This window comes from Planococcus citri, chromosome 2 (assembly GCF_950023065.1).
Source record: "Planococcus citri chromosome 2, ihPlaCitr1.1, whole genome shotgun sequence".
In the NCBI taxonomy this organism is placed as follows: domain Eukaryota; kingdom Metazoa; phylum Arthropoda; class Insecta; order Hemiptera; family Pseudococcidae; genus Planococcus; species Planococcus citri.
In genome coordinates, this window is record NC_088678.1 from 56850894 (window position 1) to 56877952 (window position 27059).

Below are 27059 nucleotides of genomic sequence, written 5' to 3' on the forward strand. Positions count from 1 at the left end.
TACCTACCCTGGAGGGAAAATCAGACTGAAATTTTAAGGCAACATTTAGGAGTATGCCCTTCTTCTGGCCATTTTTGTTTCCTTTCCACCCCTCCCAAGCTTCTGTTTTTCTTTTTTCTTCAGGCTTAATTTTGAACATTACATGATACTTAAACACAAACAAAGAAAATGCAGTTTCTCCCGTGTCGTATTCTCATACCTAGTAGGTAAGTAGTTTGGAAAATTTCTAGGTACGTAATTTCTAAGATGCATGAACGAGTACTAGCAGAGATTGTACCTAATTTTTTACAAAATTACCGGAAAAATCACAGATTATTAGGTATGAACTGAATTGTTTTTTTGTTATTTATAATTTTTGAAAAGTTCAACTACTTATTTTGCAACTTTTTGAAGAAAAAACGAACTTTTGACAATTTTTGGCAAGCAGGTAAGAATTTCTGCAAAATTTTAGCTAAAGAAAGGAATTTTTGAGATTTCCGGCTCGAAAGAGAGAGATTTCTAAACAACTTGAAAAAAAGTAAAAATTTTTGGAATTTTTTGCAAAAAAGCAACAATTTGAAAAGCAAAAAATTTTGCAAAGATGATAAAATTAAAATTTTTGAACACGTTAGGTCAATTTTAGAAAAAATAACAGGAGTTTTTGAAAATGACTGGCAAAAATGTGACACTCGATCTTGGCAATTTCTGATGAAAAAAATGGGTTTAACCTTTCGAGGTCGACTGTCTGCCTGTCCTGCCTATTAAGGTCATTGACCCATCTCTTTGGCATCAAGGTCATTTGTCCTCATGTATGGCACTCTTAAGGTCATTCACCTGTCTGTCTGATTTCTCAAGATCGTCTACATATCATCCTTAATAGTCTCTCAAGGTCATTGGCCCATCTGTCTGGCTTCCAAAAGTCGTCTGACTGGCCTCCTAAGGTCATTGACCTACATGTTTGTCTTTCCAAGAACGTCTGTTTGCCTTTTTGGCTTCTCAAGGTCATTGACCCATCGGTCTGCCTTCCAAAAGTCACATATCTGCCGTCTTTAGGCCATTGACCCATCTGTCTGACTTTCCAAGGACTTCTGTTTCTCTGCCTGGCCTCTTAAGGTCATTAACCCATCTGTGTGGCTTCCAAAAGTCGTCTGATTGTCTGGTTTGCATCTTAAGGTCATTTGCCCATCTGTCTGGCTTCCAAAAGTCATATGTCTGCCGTCTTTAGGTCATTGACCTACCTGGCTGGCTTTCCAAGTACGTCTGTTTGCCTATCTGGCGTCTTATAAGGTGATGATCCATCTGTTTGGCTTCTCAAGGTCGTCTGTCTTTCTGTATGGCCTCTTAAGGTCTTATGATCCGCCTGTCTGGCTTCCTAAGGACATATGTCTGCTTGTTTGACCTCTCAAGGTGATTGACCCATCTCTCTGGCTTCCCAAGGTCATTTGTCTGCCTGTTATGATCAAAACTGTGACGATTTTAGCAAATGTCAATTAGTTTAAAAAATGATACTTTTTAGCAATTTTTGTCAAAAAAAGTAAGACTTTATTTTTAATTTTAAGGTAAAGGAAGCGAGTTTTTTACTTACTTAACTTTTGGCGAAAAAATTAAGACTTATTAGAACTTTGATCTAAGGCGAGATTTTTTACAATTTCTAGCAAGAAGTGAGACTCCGACAATTTTGTAAAAGGCAGAAAGATTGAAGCTCTGGAATGACTCAAAAGTGCTTGTTTTCGAGTTGGAAAGGTTAAATACATACATTAACGGAAAAAAATAAGAAAAAAATGTAAAAGTTCGGATTCACACTGAAATTGTTTCTCGTTTAAAATATAGAATATAGACAGTAATTTAAAATGAAAAATTTTATGAAAACGGTGAAAATTTTCCGCAGTGATGTTACTTTATTTTATTTTATTAATTTTCAAAAATTTTCAAAAATCCAAAAATAAAATTCAGTGTTGTAAATAATTGCTATGGAGAGATTTACAAGTGTTCTTTTAATCTGATAATGTTCTTTCTAAACTGTACAAAATTTCAAAAAGTGTTAAAAAATGAGCTAATGTAAATTTGATCATGCTTCATTATTTTTATTTTCTAAAAAACACGGATACTTTGGCCATTTTTAGCTTTTCGTACTTTTGTAACCAACCTGATAATACTCGTACTTGACAATCTGAAAAAGGTTCAATTTTGTCAAACAAGATGAATGACGTGCAAATGGATTTCCATAATTCGATGAATCTATGCAACAGGTTATACCTACTCGAAACGTATAAAGTATTACACATTATTTTCCTGTAGGTGTTTGTTAATTTTCAACAACGCCCTAACAACTTTTTAGCTACGTAGGTAACAATGCTTTGCAAAGGATGGGTATTCATTCATTCGAGTGTACTTGACTTCCCCATTCTTATACCCTTTAGCTTTCAATGAAGCATTATACTATGTAGCCTGTGTGTGTCTAGGTTATATAGCCATTAAATCACATATTACACTAACCCTACATACAAACACAGGTTTACACTGAATTACCGAAGCATACCCTTGTACTATATTGAGTAAGCCTAAAGTGAAAAACCTATAAGTAGGTAACGAGAGTTACTAGTTTTGTACATATAAAACGCCGCCGCCAACGTGTAATATTTCTTTTTTTTTTCGACGGTGTAAAAGTATCTCTGCGATGTTTCCAAGGATACCTCTGCGAGAACGTATCAAGAGATAAAAATATATACGCGTGTATGGTACGAGTACCATGTGAGAAGAGTGAAAAAAATCAACTACCATCGATACAGGCTCAATTCCCGAAACACTCGATCAAAATATTTTACTTACTCTGCGAGTAGTGCTAGAGGTACCTACCAAACGCAGCAACAACGCGTCAGTGGTAATTAATCAACTCCGATATCGAGTCGTACTTTAACAAGAAAAATACTCCATACAGTGATAATAATTCTAAAAGGGTGCTCGTATATATATATGTATCGTCCTAATGTCTCGAATGGCGTTCAGAGCTTTTAAAAAAATTTATCGCAATAGTTATCGCTTTTTGTGGTACATAAAACGATGGGTATTGGGAAAACGTTAAAATCATCGAATCACGACCACAATTTCTATGTAGCGAGCTGATAAAAAAAAATACCATTGTGGTGAAATTATTCGAATGACGTCGCGAGCTGTACCATCGGATACGAGTATACTCTGGGGGTTTCGATGTACATGTGTGAGAGGTGGTTTTTCATCACGTGAGTAATACGTAAGAGTGGAGTAGTCATGCTTTTAGAGCATTTAAGCTTAAAATTTGGGTACTGCGTGGCAAAGTCTTAAGGTATTAAAAATTACAAGGTTATTTTCTCGACGGTCAATTTTACTATCGCTGGCTCGTGTCTTTCATTACCTACGCTTCGGTGTAGGGAGCGAAATAAATATTGTTTGTTTTGGTTGCATTTTAGAGGCGTTAATATTACACGCCTACATGTATAGAGTCGTTGTCGGTTTTAGTATGCGATGAAACTTTCACCTTCTGTCACAAACATAAGCAACAAGTTTATCTTTCTGAAATAAACGTCTTTTCAAAACTTCGCATTGTTTGCAAGCCAAGTCGAAAGTGAAATTATTATTCAAAGATTCAGCTGTGTTCCATTTATAATCTCGCGTATTATTTCTCGAAAGAATACGTAATTTTTGAAACTAGGTAATCGAAAAAGCTAAAATAACGTGACCTAAAAATTTTACCCAATTTGGAAAAATTTTCCACACTGTAGAAAAAACTGGGGGAAAAAAAGAAAGGAAAAAATAAACTTCCGAGGCAATCAATTCGAATCAAAATATCTAACTCGTTGCGACGTTTGTTTAACGTCTAACGCCTAATTTCAGTTTTATACTCGATAATTTTCACGTGTTACACGTTCCATAGTTTCGAGCGTGGATAATTTCGAGTGGATATTTTCAAAATGAAACATTACTTTAATTAACAAACTCAAATTGCGTTTCATTTTAATCAGATTCGTTTTAATTGAAACGTTACGATAGATCGTAATTCCGCCGCTCTATGCCGCCAAAAAGGTAAATACAAATGACAATTCTAATTACACGTAACAAAAGCCGATTATAATCATCGTTGCGAATACAATAACTGCCAACTTTTAATTATTACCTTTATAGTGGTTGGTAAATTTTGCAAAATGTCGGTTTTCATCGTTGTTGTATACTTTTCAGCTATATAAATATCCTACGTAGGTAGGTCTTATAAAAGCTTCACGTAAATTTTTGATTACGATTGTAGCGAAATTTCAACTTTATACTATATTATGTAGACGTGTATCCGTAAGTATACCGTCTAGTCTGAACCTACCACCGAATCATTATTGGTACAGTCTTGAGAAATATTTTACCAAAAGTTGCTTCTCTATTGTTGGATTTAATTTTGAAACGTTGTCAAGATTTTGATGCTGTAAGTCGTAACATCTAACGTGGCATGGAACGGTAGTTGTTTTTGGCATTTTTACGTCCGGCCTACAATGTTTATCATTTCGAAAATGTTCATATACGAGTAGATATTGTTTAAAGTTATTATTTCACTAGTTGAGTAAATAAGGTGAACTGTTTACTGTAGATTTTTCATACCTTCAAGAAACTTCATATTGTAAAGCATCTAAATTATTTTTAGAAGGATGGTTGTGCAGAAAAATATAATCAAATTTACGAGTATTTTGCTGAGAATGAACTTGGAGAATGATGAAGCAGCTTCTACAAAAAAAAAAATCAGATACTGAAATCGAAAATTGAGCATTTAACAAGAATGTAAATTATTTTCCAAAATACGATTTATGGAAAAATCGAATAGACAGTTACATATTTACTGAGAGAATCTCATCTCTACACATAGAGTCGCAGTTAGATTAAAATCACCTTTAGGGGCCCCAATTTTGACAACAATAGAGATACTTACAAGAATTCATAGTAGCCCTTTTTTCAAATGCCTCAAATTCTGGCATCTACCTACAAACTTTAGGAAATTTTTTTCCTGATTGATATAAAACTACTTTTCAATAGACGAGTTCTGAAGACCACTCTCAACATGAACGAAAAAGAATATAACAGATTCCCAATTTAAAGAAAAAAAAAAGCTTCAAAATCTCGCTTAAAGTTTGGGAATCTTTTCTCTATAGATTATATTTCAACTATAAATTCGTTTTCAAAGACCACAAAGTACATTTTTTTGGCCAAATTTTTTTCAAAAAAAAATTCCCAAAATCTCGAAATGTCTTGTGAGAATTCTCTTTTATTAGGCCCACTTGCCATTTACCAACTTGATGTTAAGAGAATATTCTCACCTCAAAAATAAGAATATTCTCAACTATTTTCTGTTTACAAATACATATGTACATGCGATACCTCAAATGCACGTCTGGTAACATTGACTTCAAATATACACATATTCACTTTTCTAAGGTTGGAGGCCCTCAGCAGTAACTCTCAAAAATCAATGGCAATAATATCATGTTCATAAGTATCTAGTTCGTGAATAGACAAAAATTCTCAGATTCTATCCACAACAAGATGCCAACCAAAACAAAAATTTTTTGGATTGGATATTAAAGAACCAAAAAAGGATCCTAAAGTGCTGAAATTTGTTTATCGATTTTTTGAGCATTTTTAAAATTTCAAAATTTCATCATTTTACATGAAAATAATAATAATAATAAACTAGACAGCTAAGCAAAGCTTAGCTGCAAAGTGTGCGTAGCTAGCTGCCTTTTCTACAGCTATAACCGCTATTACTCGTACATATCTAAGTAAGTAGTGCATGCCTCTAATTTTTCAGAATTCTCATTATCTTCATATATATTACATACAATAATTCATATCATTTTCAAGTTCACATATTATCTACAACTTATAGAACTTTTAATCAATTTTTGGAATTCTCAGTGTCTCTAAATGACAAATTTTCATATTTTGTTTAGAATTTCCATTGTCTTCAAATTTATAAAATTTCAAACCAATTTTCAGAATTTGCCTTTGATTCTAAAATTATTAAATCATATAAAATATGTTAAGAATTCGCATTGCCTCTAAATTGCACAAAAAAATATGGGTAATTTTTACAAAAAATTTTGACTACATATTTATCACAATAACCGGATCCCATTCAAAAATACATAATATAAGTATGATAAAATTTGTTTTGAAAATCAGTAATTTCTAACTGTTCAGTTACAATAATAATTTTTACTGTAATCTTATAGTAAAAATCATAATTTTAATAAATTTTGCTATAACATTAGTAAAAATCATTTTGTTTTAATAATTTTTACTGAATCATGATAATAAAAATTACATAAACCAAGTTGTGTAAGAATTACTCATTTTAAAGTAATTTTTATATCATAAAAAGTAAAAATTACTCATCTTAAGCCTTAAGGTAATTTTTACTGTACTTACGGTGCTATAGGTATAGTAAAAAGTATTTGAATAAATGAAATGAAAATTCATTTAGCAAAATGATATCATCATATTTCATAACTTTGTTTTTATAAATCAAAATGAGGGGGCTACAGGGTTCAAAATTCGTTTTTTTTTGCACCAGCATCATGTACTCACTCCACAGCATTTACCTATCCAATATTTCCAACGAAAAATCCGTCACCTATACCTACGTACCTGATGGGGATTCGAACCTGGGACCCTACAATTCCTATTCCTACCTACATGCCCTAACCATTCGACTACGAGTTCACATGGAGGGTTTGGGCATTAAAAGAATATATTTGTTGGGTAAACGCCCCACCAAACCACTCCCACTTGGAATATACAGCTAACAGATGAGGGGTGTAACAGGGTACAATGAGACAGCTGATTTGAAAAGCGGAGATGGAATAGACTGGGGGTATAGCAGGGTACAATGAGCGGCAGGTGTTTTGCAAGTCCCCTTTCTCCTTTTTTAGGAATTTATGCATTAAAATAATGAACTAAAATTGCAATTACTCAGCAATTACCCATCCGAATTGAATGAAAAATAATCTATTCCCTCCGCCTTAATAATTCTCAAATGGTGTCCAATAGGTACAAAAAACGGTTGGATAGTTTAAGAGAACATTCATGTATAATGAAATTTCATTTCTCAAAGCGAAACCAATAGTGTGCTACGCACACTAAAAATGTATCAAATTAGCTTGAACGGCTGAATTTGGTTTTTACCCCATTTTCGACCCCTCTCCCTCCCCTCGAGTTGACTGGTGATGGTTTCAAACCATTATATAGCTTTTAGTAAGGTTTCAGGCTAGTTTTTTGATATGAGCGAGAAAAGATATCTACATTTTTTGAAGACATTTTTTTCATCAGACTTGGAAATTTTGACATTAGATAATTATAAGTAAGTACGTATATTAATAAAAGTTATCCATCCATGAATTTAATTTTTGAAGATACCAACTCTTATCTTCACTGAGTACCTAATATTAAAATTCATACCGTGCTTTCTTGCATTGCGTTTTGGTTCTGTTTATAGAGTCTTGACAATTTGGTACCATCATCTGACGATTTGATTAAAATTCAGTCTGTTAGTATTCTCGAATGACCAAGTTTTCTATCAATATTTGCCGGAAACATATTTACTATATCCAAGATTAAGAGTTTGCATTATTTCGCTCTTGCTTTTACGTTGGTTGTTGTTCTCCGAAAAAATTCTTCCCAACTGTAGTCCTCTTCAAACAAGAAATTCTCCTTCACAGAGATATAATTTCTTGGCGACAAAGAGTATAGCTGAACGTCGCGACTTTCATGTCTATATAAGAACACTACCGCGGCGTCCTTGGCTAATAAGGAAATTCGCCGTAAAACAATGCGAATTTGGTCGTTGAAAATGCTTCAGACTCGACCGAATAAATATAAACGATGGAAGAGCGTCTCGACAGGGGATTTTTCATCGAAAAATATCATTTTTTAGTATATTCAAAATGGTACAATTGGTTTTTAAACGTTTCCTTTCTCTATTGAGCCGACTATATATACGAGTGTATAAAGTTATAAAAAATAAAAATGTCGAACTGAATTCGAAAGTCTTGTAAAATTATCGCATCGTAACGGGTTCCGTTTCCAGGGATATTTTTCGCTTTTAATAATTCATAAAGAAGTTTTTTCTTCTTCTTTCATCCGATTGTACTATATCTAGGTATAAGTCGGACTGGGAAACGTTTTGGAAAACTTATATGCGCGTCGACTTGACACGTCGAAAGTGTTTTGGAAAAATCGTGTAAACTTTTCCGTACCGGTGAAGTTGGTTTTTTTTTTCAACTAATAACAAAACTTGCCACGAAAACTGTATGCATATGACTCCCACGTTATATTTTCTTTTTTTCTCTCCAAATTTACCGGCAATTTTCGCCGCGTACATGACACAAGAGTGTTGAAATTCTTCATTTTTGTCCGTACGGGCGTACGATTTGCATGAAAAAATCATCGAACTAGTACGTTTCACCAATGGTCGTGAAGGTATTCTCAAACGATACTTTTCAAAATGAAAACTTGGCTGACGTTTGAACGCGATAGGAAAAAAGCGCGTGTAAATTGAATGCGACGAGAAATGTTTTCAAAGTGTTATGATCCATTTCGTCGGCCTAGGTGCAATTCCTTGGAAGTGCCACATGTAAATAGAGACTTGTGTAAGAAGCGCCTCATCGCATGTATCGCTTTCTATGGGACAAAACCTTCAACTCAAAGGTAGGTCGTGTTGTCCGCACCAAAACACAGTACCTACCCAAGAATTGAAGATTTTTACCCAATAGAAAGCGCTACAGGCGATTAAGCGCTTCTTACACAAGTCTCTATTTACATGTGGCACTTCCAAGGAATTGCACCTAGGCCGACGATTTATGAAGTTTCTTATAGGTTTGCATTTTATGTATACGCGGGCGAAATTCAATTTACTGCAGCAGACTTGCGATTTGTGGCGAAATTGCGTCGTTTTAAATTCCATATCTTTATTTATCCTATATTAGATTTTCGGCTTGCAAATATTTTTAAAACGAGACGCAGGCAACGGTGTCTATTTTTAACAATCTTGTGAAACGAGGTTGCGGTTAGATGAACCATTTTTATTCGATGTTTTGGCGCAGTTTGAGGGGGAGGGGAGGGTATTATGATTGAAAATGAAAGCTGAAACGTTTCAGATATTGTTATTCAGTGAAATATTAGAAAATTGATAAATTGATCAAAAGTGAACGCCTGTTGCAGTTCTTGAAATTTTTCAAAAATTGTTTCTGTTTTGCATTTTTAAAAATGTACCCAAATAAGTAATGAAAATATTATTCAAATTGCGAGTGCTTTTTTGGAAAGTTGATACGAGCTGAGCGATGCCTAAAAGTTGTACGTCAAACTTTTTTTTACCATGAAAAATTTGGAAAATTTTTACTATAATTTCCATTTAATGATAAAGAAACGAGTCAAGTTTGAATTTTTTAAATCTGAATTTTTCACAAACCGGATAAAAATTTTCAATTCGTAAACTTGAAAAAAAAAAGATTTTACATAGAAATGGCAAAAATTTACTTCCTTTTAACAAGGAAATCTCTTGATTCCTCAGTTATTATTTTTCTCTTTTTTCGGTGGAGTATCAGGACCCATAAAGTAGCTCATAAAAATAAGTTCAGCAATGCAATGAAAAAAAATTGATTTTTTCAAAACACATACATTAGTCTAAAAATTGCATGGACTGATGAAAAAATCAAATAGGTAGTGTACATACAGGGTCCAATCTATTAAAAAAAAATCTTACCCCAAAGTCTGAAAATGTGAGATTTAACAGATGCAACTCTAGGTATAAATATTTTATTCAAGTCATGTTCATTTATCATTCATCGCGACCGCGACTTGAGGATCACTTTTGACATGAGCGAGAAAAACTGGATTTTGAGAACCCCCAAATTTTCTTACTGGAGCGTGAAACCCCAGAATGTAATTCCAAAAAATCGGATTTCGACTATTCAAATGAAAAATTTACGATTCTACGAGATTTTGTATTTTCCAAAATATCCCGAAAATTGCATAAATGGTGACAAAAAATGAATGACCAGTCACTGTGTATTTCATGAAACTTTGTTTGTAGGCATTTTTAAATCACAATCATGACATGAAAGGTAATTTTGACGTACTCATAGGTGGAGAAAGCAGTATTTCTAAGGACATAAATTTTTAAAAAGCTGTGAAATTTTGAAAAAGTGCCATTTTTTGCTCGAGTCAACAATAGTAGGTAAAAAGAATATGTCATACGAGTAAATGGAAAATTCTTAATGTTTTGGCTGTCCAATCACACATTTTACGATTTTAATTGATGGCGGATTTGAGCCAATTTGGATCCTCCAGCAGTGGATTTTTGATTTTTCCGGTTTTCAAAAAAGAAAAAAAAAGTCAATCTGATGTTTGATGGTTTTTTCATGAAAAATGAGCCATTGAATTGTAAAAATAATTCACCAATAATCAAAAATGAAATTCAGCACCTAAAACCAGGCCCACTAATTCATTTTTGGATTCTGTTGCAATTTTTTTTTTTTGCTTTTTCGAAATTTTTCTAGTAATTATGGTCCTTCCTGATAGGTAATTTCAACTGAAACAACGTGTTTTTGATATTCCACTCCTGTTCAGAAAGAATGGAGGTTTTCCAGCATTTACATACATTTTAAACAAAATTGATACCACTGAATTCCTAAACACGTGATAAAATGATACCCACACTTGCATTCAAAACAATAAGTTCACGCGATAATAAATTCACCGCAAGAAACAAGCCTCATTCGAAGCAAATTCGTCGCGAACATATCTCGGCTTAGTATCTTCGCTGTCGGTTTTTCAACTTACCAAGTTGTTTTTGGCTTAAGTTAGTTATAGTGAAGGAAAGCTTGTGGATGTGTAAAAACATAAATAAAGCAATTCTCCTTAGACACACAGCAAAAGCTGCAGTGCGCAATACAGGCAGTATGGTTGGCTCGTGTTGTACCATCTACATACTGTATAATCGACATAGGAGAAGAATACGAGCGCGGGGCAAGTAGCAAAAACGAGACCACGAGTAATGTTACCATTTAATTAACTAGAATTATTTAATATAATGGTTGTCGTAAAATGTTACATTTGTCTGTAGTAATTTCATGCGTGAAAGGTTTTCATTGCTATCATTTTTCAATAGTATATTAAACGACAGCTATGTTGTAAATTTGAATAGCATATCGCTTGAATGGGCAATACTAGCGTATTGTATTCGCCATTCGGAACATATATAGTTCTGTCTTTTTGGAAATTTTGCTGCGAAGTTTGAAATTTATCGCCAACGTTTATGTCGTATACTGTGTCGCAGCGAATTTATGCCGCAAATATGAGCAATATAGTAGGAAAATTTACTTTAAGTGTGAGTTAGTAGCTCTTAACAATATTTCTAAAGGAAAAGGAGTGAAAAATCTTTACCGCCTTCATGTTAGCTCATTTTACTTCCATAACACCGACGCAACAGTAAAGCTTACTTTGATTTCTGTGTTGAAAAAAAAAAATTCAAAATGACCAACACCCTATACCTATGTACTATAGAAAACCATAGGATACCTATTTCTACTTTCTGTGTCCCTGTAATACCCTGTGTACTTGAGAGTACCTACCCCAGAATAATCAAGTTTAGGTCACAAACTAGAGTGTAAATATTGATTGACGAATTACCCAGCGCAAAATACACATTAAGTAGGTAGGAACCTAGTTGCAATTGCTTTGCGGCGTGTTTCACTTCATTAAAAACGCTCGAGGAAAAAAAACAACCGAGGATGAAGCTAAGTATGACACGATACCGAAAAGCTCGCATTACAGAGTTGAAAATGAACGTTATATTCGCCTTAATCTATACTTAACAAGTATAAACCAACAACGCTTAGTAAATTTTTTACCGTTAGATAAACAAAACCAGGATTTTAACGTTAAGTTATTTTGCGACAGTGAAAATACGCTGCGACCAACCCTAAAATCTAGGTAAAATATTTTCAAACACAAACAGTACCGAATGCACGTCCCTCGCTGGTAAAACACGGTACGCCGTTCGCGTAGTATAATTAATTACACGCTTTTATTTAACTCGGGGCTAATCTTTGCGGCGTACAATTCGACGGTAATTAATAAAAATAGTGTTTTCAAAAATATGATTCAGATTTTATAAATTGTCACATTTTATAAGCGAAAATTACCAACACACACGTATCCTGGTTTGGTTATCGTTCATCACTGTGGAGGTAATTTATCTGTAGACAGAGCCGGTGTAAACCAGTATTGAGTATATAGGTACCTGCTTATAAATAAATCATCAGTTGCAGTTGGGTCACTTATGGCCAGGTTCTAGACCTTTCTGCTTTTGAGTCCAGATCTGAACATTGGATGAATTTTAAATTTTAGATTCAAATTTTGAAGACGCTGAAAATGTCAAGATTGACGAGTAAAAAATCTCTCAAGGCTAAAAATCTAACTTGAATGACTGATTACTTGATCAGATTCAAACTTTGATCTGACTGCTCAGAACGAATAATTGGATCCAGAATGTACGGTAATTTTGCTCATCTGATCAAATCCAACCTGAAAATTAATTTTTAAGACTGCAAATGGAATGAACTGAAAAGAAGTTGTAAGTTTAGTATCTCATGTATTTTTTGACTTGGAACTTTGTAGGTGGGTATGAAAGATTTAAATTTGTTACCTCAAAAATGACCTTGAAACCCATTTTTGAAAGAAAGAGGGCTTCAAATTCAAAAAAAATGCACAAAACCCATGCCCCAATAATTTTTTTATTTTTTTTGAATGGCAGCTGTTGCTAAGTTGATATTTTTAAATGTATTGTCTACAAAATTTAAGAAATAATTCTGTGAGAATGGTTTGAAAATCAGTTGAAATTCAATGAACGTTCTTGAAAATGATGAAAAATTGATGAAACATTGTAAAACAAGCAAAATATCGCAACATTGTTTTAAATTTTTAAAAATTACGGAGAGCTTTTTGTAAAAATTCCTAAAAAGTTGAAAAGAAAAATCATTGAAGAAAAAATTAGCAAAATTGGGCAAAGTACCAACCTATCATAAAAATACCTAAAATTGCAAAAGATTGATGGGTTACAGAAAACTAATCAAATTAATGTCAAGGTAAAATGTAAATTTCCAATATGTGAAACGAATCGAAATAACCGTGACATTTCCATACAACTGTAGAAAAAATACTTAGCTAAACATTGCTCGAAAATTTGTTAAATAAGTAATGTAACGAAAACAGTCAAAAATGAATAAAAGTTTATAGGCACCTAAACATTGCAAAAATGGAAAAAATTCCGAAACAATGCCTCAAATGACAGAAAAATGATTGAAAATTATACTTAATGAAATATTTAAAGAAACAAAGTTATTTAACTGGTTGAATTTGGGTAAAAATTAAAAAATCATCACTCATCAGGTGGTTTTTCGAATTTACGTATGTGGTCATTTTGATAATTTTGAAAAAACAATGTTAACTCGATAGAAAATCACAACTCATAACAAGGTTTAATAAATACCTAGTTTGTTTGGAGTATTCTTTCAAAAACAACGTTATTCAGATCAGGAATCATAACTCATAAGGTGGGTTTTCAGATGAACTTATTTGTTCAAGTATTTGGAATATTTTTTTGGAAAATAATGTTACGTGGAAGAAGAATCATAACTAATATGGTGGTTTCTCATTTCGACCTTTTTTTTTCAAACGTGATTTGAGAAAATTTAGTAAAAAATAAAAGGATTAAAAAACACTGAGAATAGAGAAAAGTGATGGTGAAATTTGCTACAATTACACAAAAAAGAGATGAAAGCATGTTAACATGATGCAAACACACTATAAATTGCCATAAATAAATGAAATTATTGAAATTCTAGTAAATTTTTGCAAAAATGCACAGAAAAATGTCGAAATGGTGTTAATGATGTAATTTTATATCTATACAATCAAAAAAGCATCAAATTTAGTGACAATTAGCAAAAATGAATGAATCAGAAAAATTTGACCAAACTTCAATATGCGGGAAAAATTCTTTTGAAAGTTTCAAAAATAGCCAAAAAAAATTATTTAAAAACACTGAAAATCGAAAAAAAAATTAGTGAACTTTGTCGACATTTAAAAAATTATTGCCGAAGATCGTCGAAATTTTTCCTAAACTCTAGCAAAAACATTAAAAACATCAAAATTCAGCGAAAAGTAATGTTTCAACGAAATTTGCCAAAAATGTATGATAAAACATAGTGTTGAAAACATGGTAAAATGGTGCAGAACCACTCAAAAAATTATGCATTTTCAAATACCTACTAGGTAAATCAAGTTGAATATTTCATATTGATTTATTAAAGATGTGTTTTTAATGTTTTCCCAGCATTTGTTCAATTATTTTATCAACTTTTTTGTTGTTTTTCAACTGCTTTTTTTTCGTGTAATTTTTTCAAAATTTTATTGGTTGTCAATATTTGATTGATTTTTTATTTTCGACAACTTTTCTGTCATGCGAAGCATTTATGCGAAATTCTTCTCAATTTTCGTAATGTTTTGTCAATTTTTACCTATTCATTTTAAATTATTTTCATGATATTTTAAGGAATTTTTCAAACAGTTTTTGCATAATTGTTTTCAATTTTGCCCATTTTCAAATCGGTTTAAAGATAAATTTTAGTGATTGAAAAAGTATATTTTATTAATTTTTGCCAAATCACACTATTATTAGTTTTTTTGCAGAGCTTATGAACATCTCGTAACTTGATCGATTAAGAGTTATCAAACATTGGTATAACTTATTCGTAGTAAAATTTAGTTAACTTGAGCAAAAATCGCATAGAATATCATTAAAAACTACAGCTTGAAACGGCAATGTCAGCTTAAACCACTCCAAAACTTATAATTCTCTAACCAGCCAACGATGTTTTCAAAACCTACCCATCCTGAATAAAATGTGCATTCATCATGTACCTAACAAAACCGCTTTAGATATTAGAAATAATTTCTTCATCGGTAATTAAAAAATTTTCAATTTCATAAAACGGAATTGAATGCTATATTTTAGCATAAAAAAACCACACCAAAGCCTGCTTGAATAATGAATCAGCTGAAAAGATATCGTACTTTATATCTTTAATAATACCCACAGGTAGCTTTTTTAATAGAAAAAAGTACACTCATACTCATACACATCATCATCCAGTAAATATTCACGAAGAAAGAGTCAATAACGGAACAATGAAAGCTAAAATAGGAAATTATACACATTTGATTAGGTACCTTTAACCCGAATAAAACTCATCGTGCATGACGGAAAAGGAAGAAGAAAGAACGAAATGAAATTCCTCATTCATAGTGGAAAGCTTCGGTCCAAGATCGAAGCTATGAAAAATTAAAAACCTCGTCTGGGCAACTTTATTAAAAAATTCATCACACAAATGGCGCGTCACAATCGATACATCAGGTCTGTACAACACTATTTTCCCATATGCGATTCAAATAGAAAATATCCACCTTTCATTATTGAAGGTGAAAAAAGCAATATTGAAAAATTCACGACTTGCGGTTTCCTCGATTTCATCCGTTTAGATAGATAACTTTCTCACTAGATTTTTTGTTGAATACTATCGAATTATGTACTCTTTTTTTTAGAAAATTATAGTAAGCGTGAACTTTCGTCGCTAATTTGTGAGATCCATATCTATTTGGAGAATGACACGTGCACTTAGATGAGAAATGGATAAGTAGATAGGTATTAGGCACGTAACTATTTTTTTAAAAAAAACACCTGTAACTAATTCAGTTTAAATATTTAGAAACGTACATATTGTAGATATGTATCTTACCTATCTTTATCCAAAAATTCCCAGTCAGTGGATTGAATATTACAACTATTTGTTTCAAATGATTGATCTACCTACATGGATGCTTATTTATTCGAATAATTTTCCATGAAATATTAATTTTCATTAACTTTGAAGAAGCTTTATCATCATCTGCCTTTATAAAGTACCTACTCGACTTCAGCCAATAATATTTTCCTTATTAAAAGAAGAAAATTGAAGAAAAAAAATCAAACAAAATATCGTTTCGTAATAAGCACCGAACCTTTCAGTATTCAGAATCTTGGAGTTGGAGCTTTTAAAAGAGTAAACCCGACTCGAGTATCATTTTTCATCAAATATTTCCGAAGCGTAAGTTGCCAGAATGAAATCAAGGTAACAACACAGCTCAACCGAAAAAGAAAAATCTTGAGAAAACTTTTGAACCCAAATTAATTTGACGACAACGTAAACCGAAAGGCACAGCTAGGTATACCTACAGCGAATTTGTTCCTCTTAGAATAATAAGAGTAGGTAGGCTTTTCACCGCGAACTTATAAATTACAAAAATATTCCAGCGAATGAAAAAAATGAATTACTCGATTGCATAGTGGAAATTTTTTCACCCAGAAATATAATTATCAGTCGGTGGTTTCATAATCCAGTTACTTTGGTAAAAAAAAAAAAAAAAAAAAAAACGTTTAATTGGATTTTAAATGTCGGATAAATTAATTTGAAAAAAAGGAAAGGAAAGAAATGAAAATGTTTTAAAACGAACGCTATGCAGTCGAATGAAATTAGCTTTTTGAGAATTCATTGAAAAAGTTTACTCTTTTTTTGTCGAATATAATTTATAAAGTTTTTTAGCGCGTATTTCCATAATGGATTAGAAATTACAAGCACACAAAGAAGACGTGATTACTTCTTCTTCATCGGTGAAATAGAAAATTTTCACGTCGACGAGTTGGGAAACCCTGCCTTGTACTCATTCGGTATCGCAAATCCGTCGGATAAAAAAAAAATGATAACATATTGCTCGGAAATTTATATTCAACAGGAAATTAAAAATTGACAATAAGCAATTTTTCTACGTATGCGGTTTTACTATGAAATTTTTTTTCTCGGATTAATTCGAGCAATTTTATACCCTATTTTTTCTCATAGGCTTAAGGTTACACCTAGAAAATTTAATAAACGTGAGAGAAAATTTCCCACGCGAGTGTTTTTCAATTTTCTGAAAACTTTGTATCGCTAGATTCACTAAAAACATCTATAGAACAATTTTTCTCCATATTTTGGAAAAGTTGAGTAATTTTTAAAAAAAAATTCAAATAAATCTAAAAAATTTTCATTATTTTTCCATTTAGCAAAGTTTTTACTCGATTTCGATTTCACGGAGTAATTTCCCCAGACTTTTCTAAATTGGCCATTTTACCAACAAAAGTAGAAAAAAGCTGATAAACCGTTGATCGAATTAAACTTTGATTGAAGCTTTAAAACCGTATTTTTAATACACAACTCTCAAATTAAAAAAAAAAAAAAAGCTTAAAAAACTTGTCGGCTGTATCGTTTCATTAAAAAAATACCTTGATAGGGATAAAAAGTTGAAAATTTTTGTTAGGTAAATGATGCAAGATTAAGAAACTCTCGAAAAAGTTGACTTTTTCAGGCGATTATCAAATACCACGCAGCAACAAGTTGCGAGTATTTTTATTTAACGCTTTCATAACTTCTGTGTATTATTCTCTTATAAATTTAATACGATATAGGTAAAGTATAGAGAGAGGTAGCAAAATATTAAAAGTTCGACACTTGTATATTTAGCGCTTCGGTGGACGATTTTCTCATACCATAGGTAAGCTATAGGAAGTTGCTTTAATTCTCGAAAAGGTTAAGATTAAAACATCAAAATTTACCTGTTTACCAGTGAATGATTCGTTAACGCTGAAGTGCTCTCGATTGAGTAAAGTGAATGAGAAATCGACGTAGACTCGAATAAATTCCGATATACTTTTCCAGACTAGATAAACTCCTAAAACTTTATCGGTACGAGAGAACGTGATAGCCCATCGTTGATGACCACAAGTGAACTCTTTAGAGGTCACGTCTCGCTCCAAGTCACGTGTCACCGATCTGGTGACAACGAAGGTGAATACGTGGGAATGTGCTCGGTCTTGGAGTTTGACGAATCTGTACAATAAAGCCATTTTACCGGCTTCGTTCTAGCTGTTTGGCTGTCCGCAGTCCTGTAAGAAAACAAAAAATTCGAATTTTTGAGTTAAAATAATAAATAGTCTTCTTTGAGTATGTTGTGAATTTTTTTATTTAAAAATTGAATTATTGCTAAATTTCAACTTTGACTGACTCAAAATTCTTCAACTTTATCTCACATGCTCACATCTTTAAAAGGGAACCTCTCGGGGTGTCCGTCCTCTATTTTAACTAAACTGTGATTTTTTCCCGTAACCAAAATTTCAGCTGCCTAAGTTGATTTTTCGATTTTTGGAAAATTTTTGAAAATCCAAATCTAACTAATTCAGGCGATTTAATACCTATGCTTTTAAAAAGATAATAATGCATAAAAATTATTCAGATAAAGTGACAAAAATTAGCCCTGAAACTAATATCAACCCCTCGAATCCAAATTTCACATTTTCGAGCCATTCTGGAATTTGCCAGCGTGATTTTCGATTCCTCCAAAATTTTGAAATTTCTAAAGGAGACGTGAAAATCAACTAAACTTGGGCCGTCAAAAATCGAGTTGCGTGATTCAAGTATACTCGATCTGCTTAACGATTTTATTCGTATTTGGGCCAATTTTTCCGGTGGCATATCAAAACTGAATTTTTGACAACATTTTTTAGATAGATGGTATCTTACAAGAAAAAAAGTAAAAAAATCAAAAATTTACTACCTATTGATAAAAAAAATTTTAAATTTGAACGAATCGCTGTTTTTAGACTAAAATCGACCCTCTGAATCTCAATTTCAAAGATCTCAGTCATTCTAGAGCCATTTAGAAAATCTGAAAAAATCAAAAAATCGCACTGTAGGTTCCAAAAAGGTTTGAAAGTGTAAAATTCGAATGGAGGAGGGGAGAGATTAGTTTTTGAGCCGTTTTCGTCATTTTTACTGAATGAGTCTCAATTCCATTTTTAGCTGCCCAAGTTACTTTTCATGCTTTGTGGATAAATTTCAAAATTCTGAAGAAATCAAAAATCGCGCCGAAGTCTCCATAATGGCTGAAAATGGTGAAATTCGTACTTGGGGGGATGGTGGTCCAAAACGCACCATTGGGCCACATTTCAGGCGTTAAATTTTATTTTTGGTTCTAGCCGAATTTTTGAAAATTTTTCCATGAAAACATTAAAATTTCAACAAATCAAAGTAAAATGCTGAAATTCGCAGCTTCTGTCCCATTTTTAACCTCCCGAAAATCCATTCTGAAGCCTCTGTAGCAGATTTTTCATTTTCGACCATGATTTGATCATAGTTATGAGGTTGAAAATTAAATCGATTTCTTGGGTTCAGTTGATCGTTTCACGATCAAGAAATCTATTAATGCTGAGATTGATTCATAATTTCGGAAACGATCGATCATATAAGATCAAAAATTGGAAATGAATCGATTTTTTGGAATTTCATCAATTGATTTTCAATATGCTCGATTTTTGATCAGAAAGTCTTTTTTTCGAAAAAAGTTGCCAGTTTTTTAAAAAAGGGTCAAAATTTAAAAAAGTAGTCAAAATTTTGTAAAAATTTGGGGAAAATGTCAAAATTTGAAAAAAAAATTGTCAATTTTGGAGGTGCTTTGTAAAAATTATTGAGATTTTTAAAAAGAAATGTCAATATTCTGAGAAAATGGCTCAAATGAGAATGTTTTGAAAAAAATTGTCATCGTTTTGAAAAGAATCGTCAATTTCTTTTAGTAAAATTCTGCGTTTTTCCTTTTTTTTTTGAAAAGAATCAAAAAAATTGAACGTTTTTGAATTTTTAAAGAAATTTTTCACGATTTTTTTTTGAAAAGACTATGGCCAAAACTTTTTTAAGAAGCGGAATTTTGAATTTTGAAACGAACATTTTGCACATGTTTTTGCACCACTAGATGACTGTAGGAACTTAGTTCATCATAATGTAGGTATGTATTAAATGTACCTAATTATCATATAAAAAATTCGAATTTTTAAAAATTCACCAAAATTTTACAAATAAAATTATTATTTAATGGGTACTTGAAATTTCGCCAGATGGCGTATTTTTAAATACTCTCCAGGAAAATTTGCTTCGAATACCTTCACCAATTGTAGGTAATCTTGCAAAAACTGCAATCTAAATATTGAAATTCGCATGAAAACAAAAACAGCAATGTCTCGAGAAACGAAATCTGTTAGGTATAATTTAAACTTCGCCCAATTTACAAATTCAACAGATTCAGCGCAGATAAAATGTTCAAATGATAGATACTTAGGTATACGCACAAAGCGTTTCAGAAAAAGCTGAATATTTTAACAGAGATAAATTTATGATGAACATTAACGACGAAAATACTCGACTTTTCTAAACTGGGAAAATAATTTTTGTAAAATGCTCAAACGTGAAATCCGTCCGGTGAGATTTATTTCTTATCGCGCCAAAAATAAATTTCAATTTTGAAAATTGTTTATTTTTAAAGCACGCACGTCGCGCCGGATAAACCGGCCGAAAATCGTATCTACTTGTTTGAAATCGCATCAACCGTGTAACATTGACAAATGAAGAAAAGTAATGATAAATTGCATACTTGGCTGGTACTTGACGTCTGACTTTTAAACAATGACAAAAAAATAACATCCGGTCGTACAAAAATGGAAATACTGGCGGAAGCATGCCGCCAAATTAAAACGTCCTAATTAATTTTATAAAACTGAAAAATGACATTTATCGTTGCACCACCCGCGTTGACTGGCGTCGTCGACGAGTTTTGATAATTTTTCCTACAGTAATATGTACATAGATATTTTCCATCTTTTTTTCCTTTCATTTGTCGTGTGTGCGATTTGCGAGAAACAGCTTAATACGTACTCGTAGGTAGTTTTGATGTTCGTAATTCTTTTGTTTACCTTTTTTGAGAGTTTTTGTATATTTGTTTTTCGTCTCGTATTAAGTACTCGTATTTGGTGAAGAGTAAAATTGTAAAAAATTGGCAACTTGGGCGGAAAAGCAATTTGATTAGGATAATAGTTATCGTAATACACGTTCGATATACTACGATAATACAAACAGATGGAGACAAATGTGATGTTGACGCGGTAAATTCATTTTGCAAATTCAATAACACAAAGCTTTCGGTTTCTCGGTTATTGAGCTATTTAAAAGGAAAAACTGAGCATGTGAATTGGCGAATATAGGTACTACTCGCAACTGTATACTTTGTATAGATATTTTTATTTTCCATTTACACACTTAAAGGGTAGCAATTCGATACCGCCGTTCACAATATCCAACCCGCCTGTGGCGGTGATAATTTGAAATAGCGCGCGGTTTTATGTCATTGTCGCCTTCATCGTGTGATATAATCGAGCAATAAGTAGCTCATTTAAAGCGCTTATTTGTTGAAGGGGGGAAAATCTGATACAATGTACGTTGAAAGGTTTGATGATTTTTTTTTTAGTACAAATTACTCGCTACTATAAACGATCTTTATTGCAGAATATTGGCGCGATAAGAACGAGAATTTTACGTCGTGTTCGAAATGAAAAGCGAGTAAAACTTTTTACACGTAACAGGGAAACGCCGTGTATATTGTGATAACCCGGGCTTTTAATCTATTCTTTCATGTATTTCGTATAAAATGTCAATTCACCCTAACTAAGTACCTATACCGATCGTGGAGAAAAAAAATCTCTAGGTTTTCTTATACTCTTGTAATAATACATTATTGTAAAGGAAAATGAACAGAAGGTCGTTTCTCACAGAAATAAATCAACAAAAACATTAACTAAATACCACTCAATTCAGTTTTAAACGTAATAAAGTAATCAGTTTTTGTGATTTCAGTGAATACATGCTAGTTATACATGTGATGTTACAACATTTTGTCTACCTTCAAAAATTTAGGACAAATTACGATGCCGATGATTTCTTAACATTATGTCGTAAAAACTTTGGAAAAAAATGACCAATCCTCGCATTTTCAGCTTACTCACGTTTACAATACACGTGTATTGAAAAATCGACTCAGTCAAACCTTTGAAATCTTGGAGAAAAATCAATAAATTTTATTGTTGAAATTATGACAATTAACTTTTATAAATTTTGAAAAAGTTGAATTCCAAAATAACCAGTACGTTGGATCTTGAAAAACTTTTTGTGACTTTCATAAACTTGCAAAAAATTAGATTAGAGGAAATATTGGATCTCATCAGATCTGAACAGAGATAAGATCCGATTAAAACTCCAATCTATGGTCATGATGTGATTGGATCTGGCGAATTATCAGATCTGATCAGGCCTGATCAGATTCACTGAAATCTGGTTAGATCCAATCAAGGCTCTCCTATTGGACCTGATCTCGTCTCAACAGTTCTAATTTGATCAAAACTTTGATCTAACAAGATCTCATGGTTAAATTGGATCCATGGAGTGTCCGCGGATCGAATCAAATCTGATCAAATTCAATATCACAAAGAAATTGAGGGAAATTGAAATACCACAGACTTTATTTTTTCTTTTTTTGGCTCGATTTGATGATGATGCAAAATACTCGCGTATTTACGGCAAACTAGTTATGCAATTCTATTAACATCTTGAAAATACATGTATTATTTTATTCTCCTCGAAATGCCACATATACTTAATACAAGAGGAGTGTCCTAACACGCACAAAAACTTTTGAACCGAACAACGCTACATTGAAAGGGCAGCAAAAATATACCAGCTAAAATTTCAGGTGTCCAAGTGCATTTTCCGATTGTTGAATAATTTTTCAAAATCAAATTTGGGTCAGAAATGGGAAAAAAATTAAAAGTTTATAAATTATCCTAAAAAGCCCTAAATTTAAGGTCTATCTCATTTTTAAATTACCAAATCGATTGGAAATAGATTCGGGCTACTTTGAGCAGTTCTGGAGCCTCCAGCAGATTTTTGAAAATTGAAATTTCCGCAAAATACGTATCTCCCAATGAAGTTGCAAAGCCAAAGTTCACTTTGTCTCTGAAATTCTACTTGCTGGGGTAACTGGATGAGAGATAGTTTAATCTCGTTTTGAAGCCTCCAGAAACTTTTTGGAGATTTCAGTTTTCCAAAAAATGCCATAAAATCTGACCAAATCAACTTTAGCACGTATTCTCGAGATTGGTTTTTGTTGATGATCCACTAAAGTTGAAATGGACAGATTTTACAGAGTTTTTTTGGAACACTGTAATATCCAAAAAATTAGTAAAAGCTCCAAAACGACTTGCATTTTTTTTCAGTCGACTTTAAAATGATGAAATTAAGGTGCAGAGTAAATTTCGGCTTTCCAACTTCATTTGGATGAAATTGCTCTGCTTTCAAACTCAATCTTTTTTGATTTGGACGCTTTAAATATTGGGTAGCTTCGTAAAAAAAATCGAAAACAAATGAAAATAACTAATGGGGTAGGCTCATCTTTAGTCCACCTCCCCACTACAGAAATGATGGGTAGTGAATGATAGTGGTAGTTACATCAAAGAAAACTCGTAAAAAAAATAGAAAATCCGGAAAATCCTACTTTACTTTCAGTTCAAGCTAGTATTGAAAAAGTCCTTCAATTTTCTTATTTTTTTCCATGGTGATTTAGATACTTACTTACTCTGAAATTCACATTAGGTAAGGAAAACTTTTGGAAATTAAAAAAGTCCATTATAAAATATCTACTGAACATAGATCATTTCTTTTAAATTTTCTGTGCTTTATACCGGAAAACTTGGGCCACGAAAAAAAAATCTTTAAAATCAAAATCCTCGAAATATTTTAAACTTTTAAAGCATAAAAAATTCCTAATAATTTATAAAAAAATTTTCTTCAACGCGTACTTTTATCACATACGTAGGTACCTCTACCTACCTACTTACATGCAATGAAAAAATTCCAACTTTTTTACATACCTATCGTGCAAAGTCGATGAAAAAGTAAACAGACAAAAACAACGGTGCAGCATTCATTGTTCCCTGGGGAAACCTTCAATTTGTGACATAAAAATGGCAGTGTTTAACAATTGCATAGGTACTTACGTACTTTCTGTTTACACGAGTACGGTGCAACAGTTAAAATGTGAATAAATTTACATAACTAGCGCCATAAATATTAGAACAGATAGGTAGGTAACCTACATTCGATTTTTCAAAGCTTTGAAATCGTTCTCAATTCAACACGCGACGGTAAAATTACATCTTGCAATATACCGAGTGAAAATAAGCTCTGCAGTTAAAGGAAAAAATTTCCAAGTGGCTTCAACTCTCAGCTCAGACACCTATTTAAAAATTTAAAAGCGGGAAATGGAAAAGCAATAAGCATAATATTTCTCATTGAATTCTGCATATTTCATCTTTAAAAAGCACAGAACGTATTAAAAATATTATAAAATAAATATCTGATACAATCGTCCGTCATAGAACCTCCCCCCCCCAAATTATAATTGAGTAGGTAAATGTGATTGTACGGTCCTAATTACTGATGCTTGTGTGAGAGTGAATGTCAGTGGTTGCAAATTAGGTACTATTTAAGCAATAGTAAATTTTAAAAAGCTTGAAACAATAATAACACAATAAAAAGTAAATCACAGCGAATGATTGAGAAATCTTTTTAGAAAATGTTACAACCCTTGCGTTAAATGCCAAGACATAATAGTCGTGCATTACCATGAATAGGTACGTAGTATTCTCATTACCATACTCATGAAAAAGTGTAGCTGAGAAAAGTCAAAATTACCCAGTATTTCCATTCCCATTCGGATACATAATCTGTTCATCTGTAGTACCTACGCACCCGTAACTCGTCACTTATTTAGAATTCTCATTACCTATACATATAAAACGAGTAGGTACACAGCGAATGAATTTCAAAATACGTACACGAAAACGTAGATAAAACAGTATTAGAGTTGAAAATTAAGACTCTTCAAAGCTGGTAAATTTGCATAAAGAGAAAAATCGTAAAAACGTAGTTTACATAACACGCCATTAAAATTATACGGCTGCATGATTTTTTTTTCTTCGTCTCTTTACTCCTTTCAACGATTACGGTACATCTTATTTAACAAAATTATATTTTTAAAAAAGAACAACCCGGTGGTTTATAATTTCACCTACAGTGAAAATGAAGTACCCAGAATGGAATATACACTTCGCAATACGAACCCTTCTGCAGCATTTTCTTTTTCTCGAGTGTTACGAATCCGTTTTAAGTATATTTAATTAGAGTTGTATATTCTTTAAACGATGCAGTTAATAGTCCGACAGTTTAAAAGGTCTCGCGAATTCTGCCTATCTAGTTTTTCAAACGATGCTAATTTTACGCTTTATCGATGTAATTGTTGCTCCGGTAATTCATTTTTTGCAAAATTCTACCCAACTATTTTAGAGGTAATAGCTATTTTCAAGCCTTAAAAGAAATATCTTCATTAATGTGGTAAACTGAAAAGATGTACGAGCAATAAGGGCAATCTTGGGGCGTGAAAACAATTCAAAATTTAATCAAAAATTTTACGCGAGGTACTTTTAATAAATGGATACCTAAAGATGATTTTTTTTTTTACTAATTCAAAAAAATAGAGAGAGAGAATGAGATACCCAACTGCGTAATTATAGGTAGGTAGTAAAATAACGAAACGCAAAATTTTCAAAATCTCTGCAACAATATTTGAATATTTTGTGCGTTGGAAAACAACCAATATCTTAATTTAACACCTTCGGGCTTCGATAATCGTAACTTGAAAAAAGTACCCTAATTTGACTAAATATTGCAGCGTAGAATACCCAAAGTACGATCATTCATACCCACCAATGTTATTCGACAAACATACAAAATGGAATAAAACTAACCACACACACAGGTAAGCATACATATAGGTAACAGGTAGGTATACTACATTTGTAGTACGACGTATTCAATGCGAGAGAAATATTCACCGTTAAATTAATCAAATAAAACCCCCTGAGTAAACGTATTCTCAATTGGGCTCAATTCAACTTTACACTTCAGGTTGTATAACCAATAACCACCAGCGCATTAACTAACACCATAAACTTCTAATCCCCGGAAATTTGGGTTTTTGTGCATAAGCTTTCATTTACCTTCTCTCCAATCGACATTTTTTCAAATGACTCTAAAAGTATCTAATAACACTGTCATTAATATTATCATTACATTATAGAATTTGCATGTATGGCTTTTATCAAGGAAAGTGTGAATTTTATACGAGCTTTGTTTTAAAATTTTTATAATTTGAGTCTCATGCTATTAAGCGCGCCATTTCTCCCTGTCCTGCATGGTTTTCATTCATTCAGCAAAAGCTGTGACCAGGGTTGGCAAGTAGACTATATACATATAGTCTACTTTACACGCTTTGTCTACGTGTAAACAACGTTACTGCAGACAACGATAGTCTGCATGTAGACATTGTAGACTATGTAAACTATGTAAACTACAAAGTAAAACTGTTTTCTGTTTTAGAATAATGCCTTTTTTATATGGATTTTGGCAGAAGATCACAAATTTGTGGTTAAAATCCAAAAAGTGTTTAAAAATAAGATTTAAAAAACGCTCAAAAACTAGATTTTCGAGAATCCGTGTAAAAAAACATACCTACTTGACAAAAAAGCAATACTTTTCAGTTTTTGGCAATTTTTGACAAAAAACGACTTTTGGATGGGTGATTCTTGAAAAAAAGTGAAAATCTTAAGCAATATTGTCGAGCTGAAAAGCGAGAATTTGAATCTCTCACAAAGCAAAAGTCAGCAATTTCAACAAAACACAGCATTTTCCTAATGTTTCTTGAAAAACGAGATTTTGTTGCAATTCTTGGGTAAAAAAAAATGAAACTTTTAAACAATTTGTAAAAAAAGTAAGGCTTTTTAAAGTTTTTGCAAAAAATGAAAATTTTCATCAATTTTTGAAAAAAAAGCGAGTACTTCATTTTTGACAACTTTTGGAAAGGAAAAAATTTGAAAAAGGCAAAACTGACAATTTTAGCAGAAGTAGATATCATCAATTATTAGAAAGAAAATTATACTTTTT

The 27059-nt window shown here is 32.3% G+C and overlaps 1 protein-coding gene across 2 annotated transcripts in view; it reads right to left on the bottom strand.

Annotated features, from left to right (window-relative positions):
- Nucleotides 1-27059, bottom strand: part of LOC135836612 (uncharacterized) — a 196816-nt gene that overhangs the window by 29138 nt on the left and 140619 nt on the right. For both annotated transcript variants that reach the window (XM_065351551.1, XM_065351550.1), the window contains one exon: nt 17741-18070. In XM_065351551.1, coding sequence (XP_065207623.1) covers nt 17741-18031 — 291 coding nt within the window. In that variant the 5' untranslated portion in view covers nt 18032-18070. The remainder of the gene's footprint in view (nt 1-17740; nt 18071-27059) is intronic.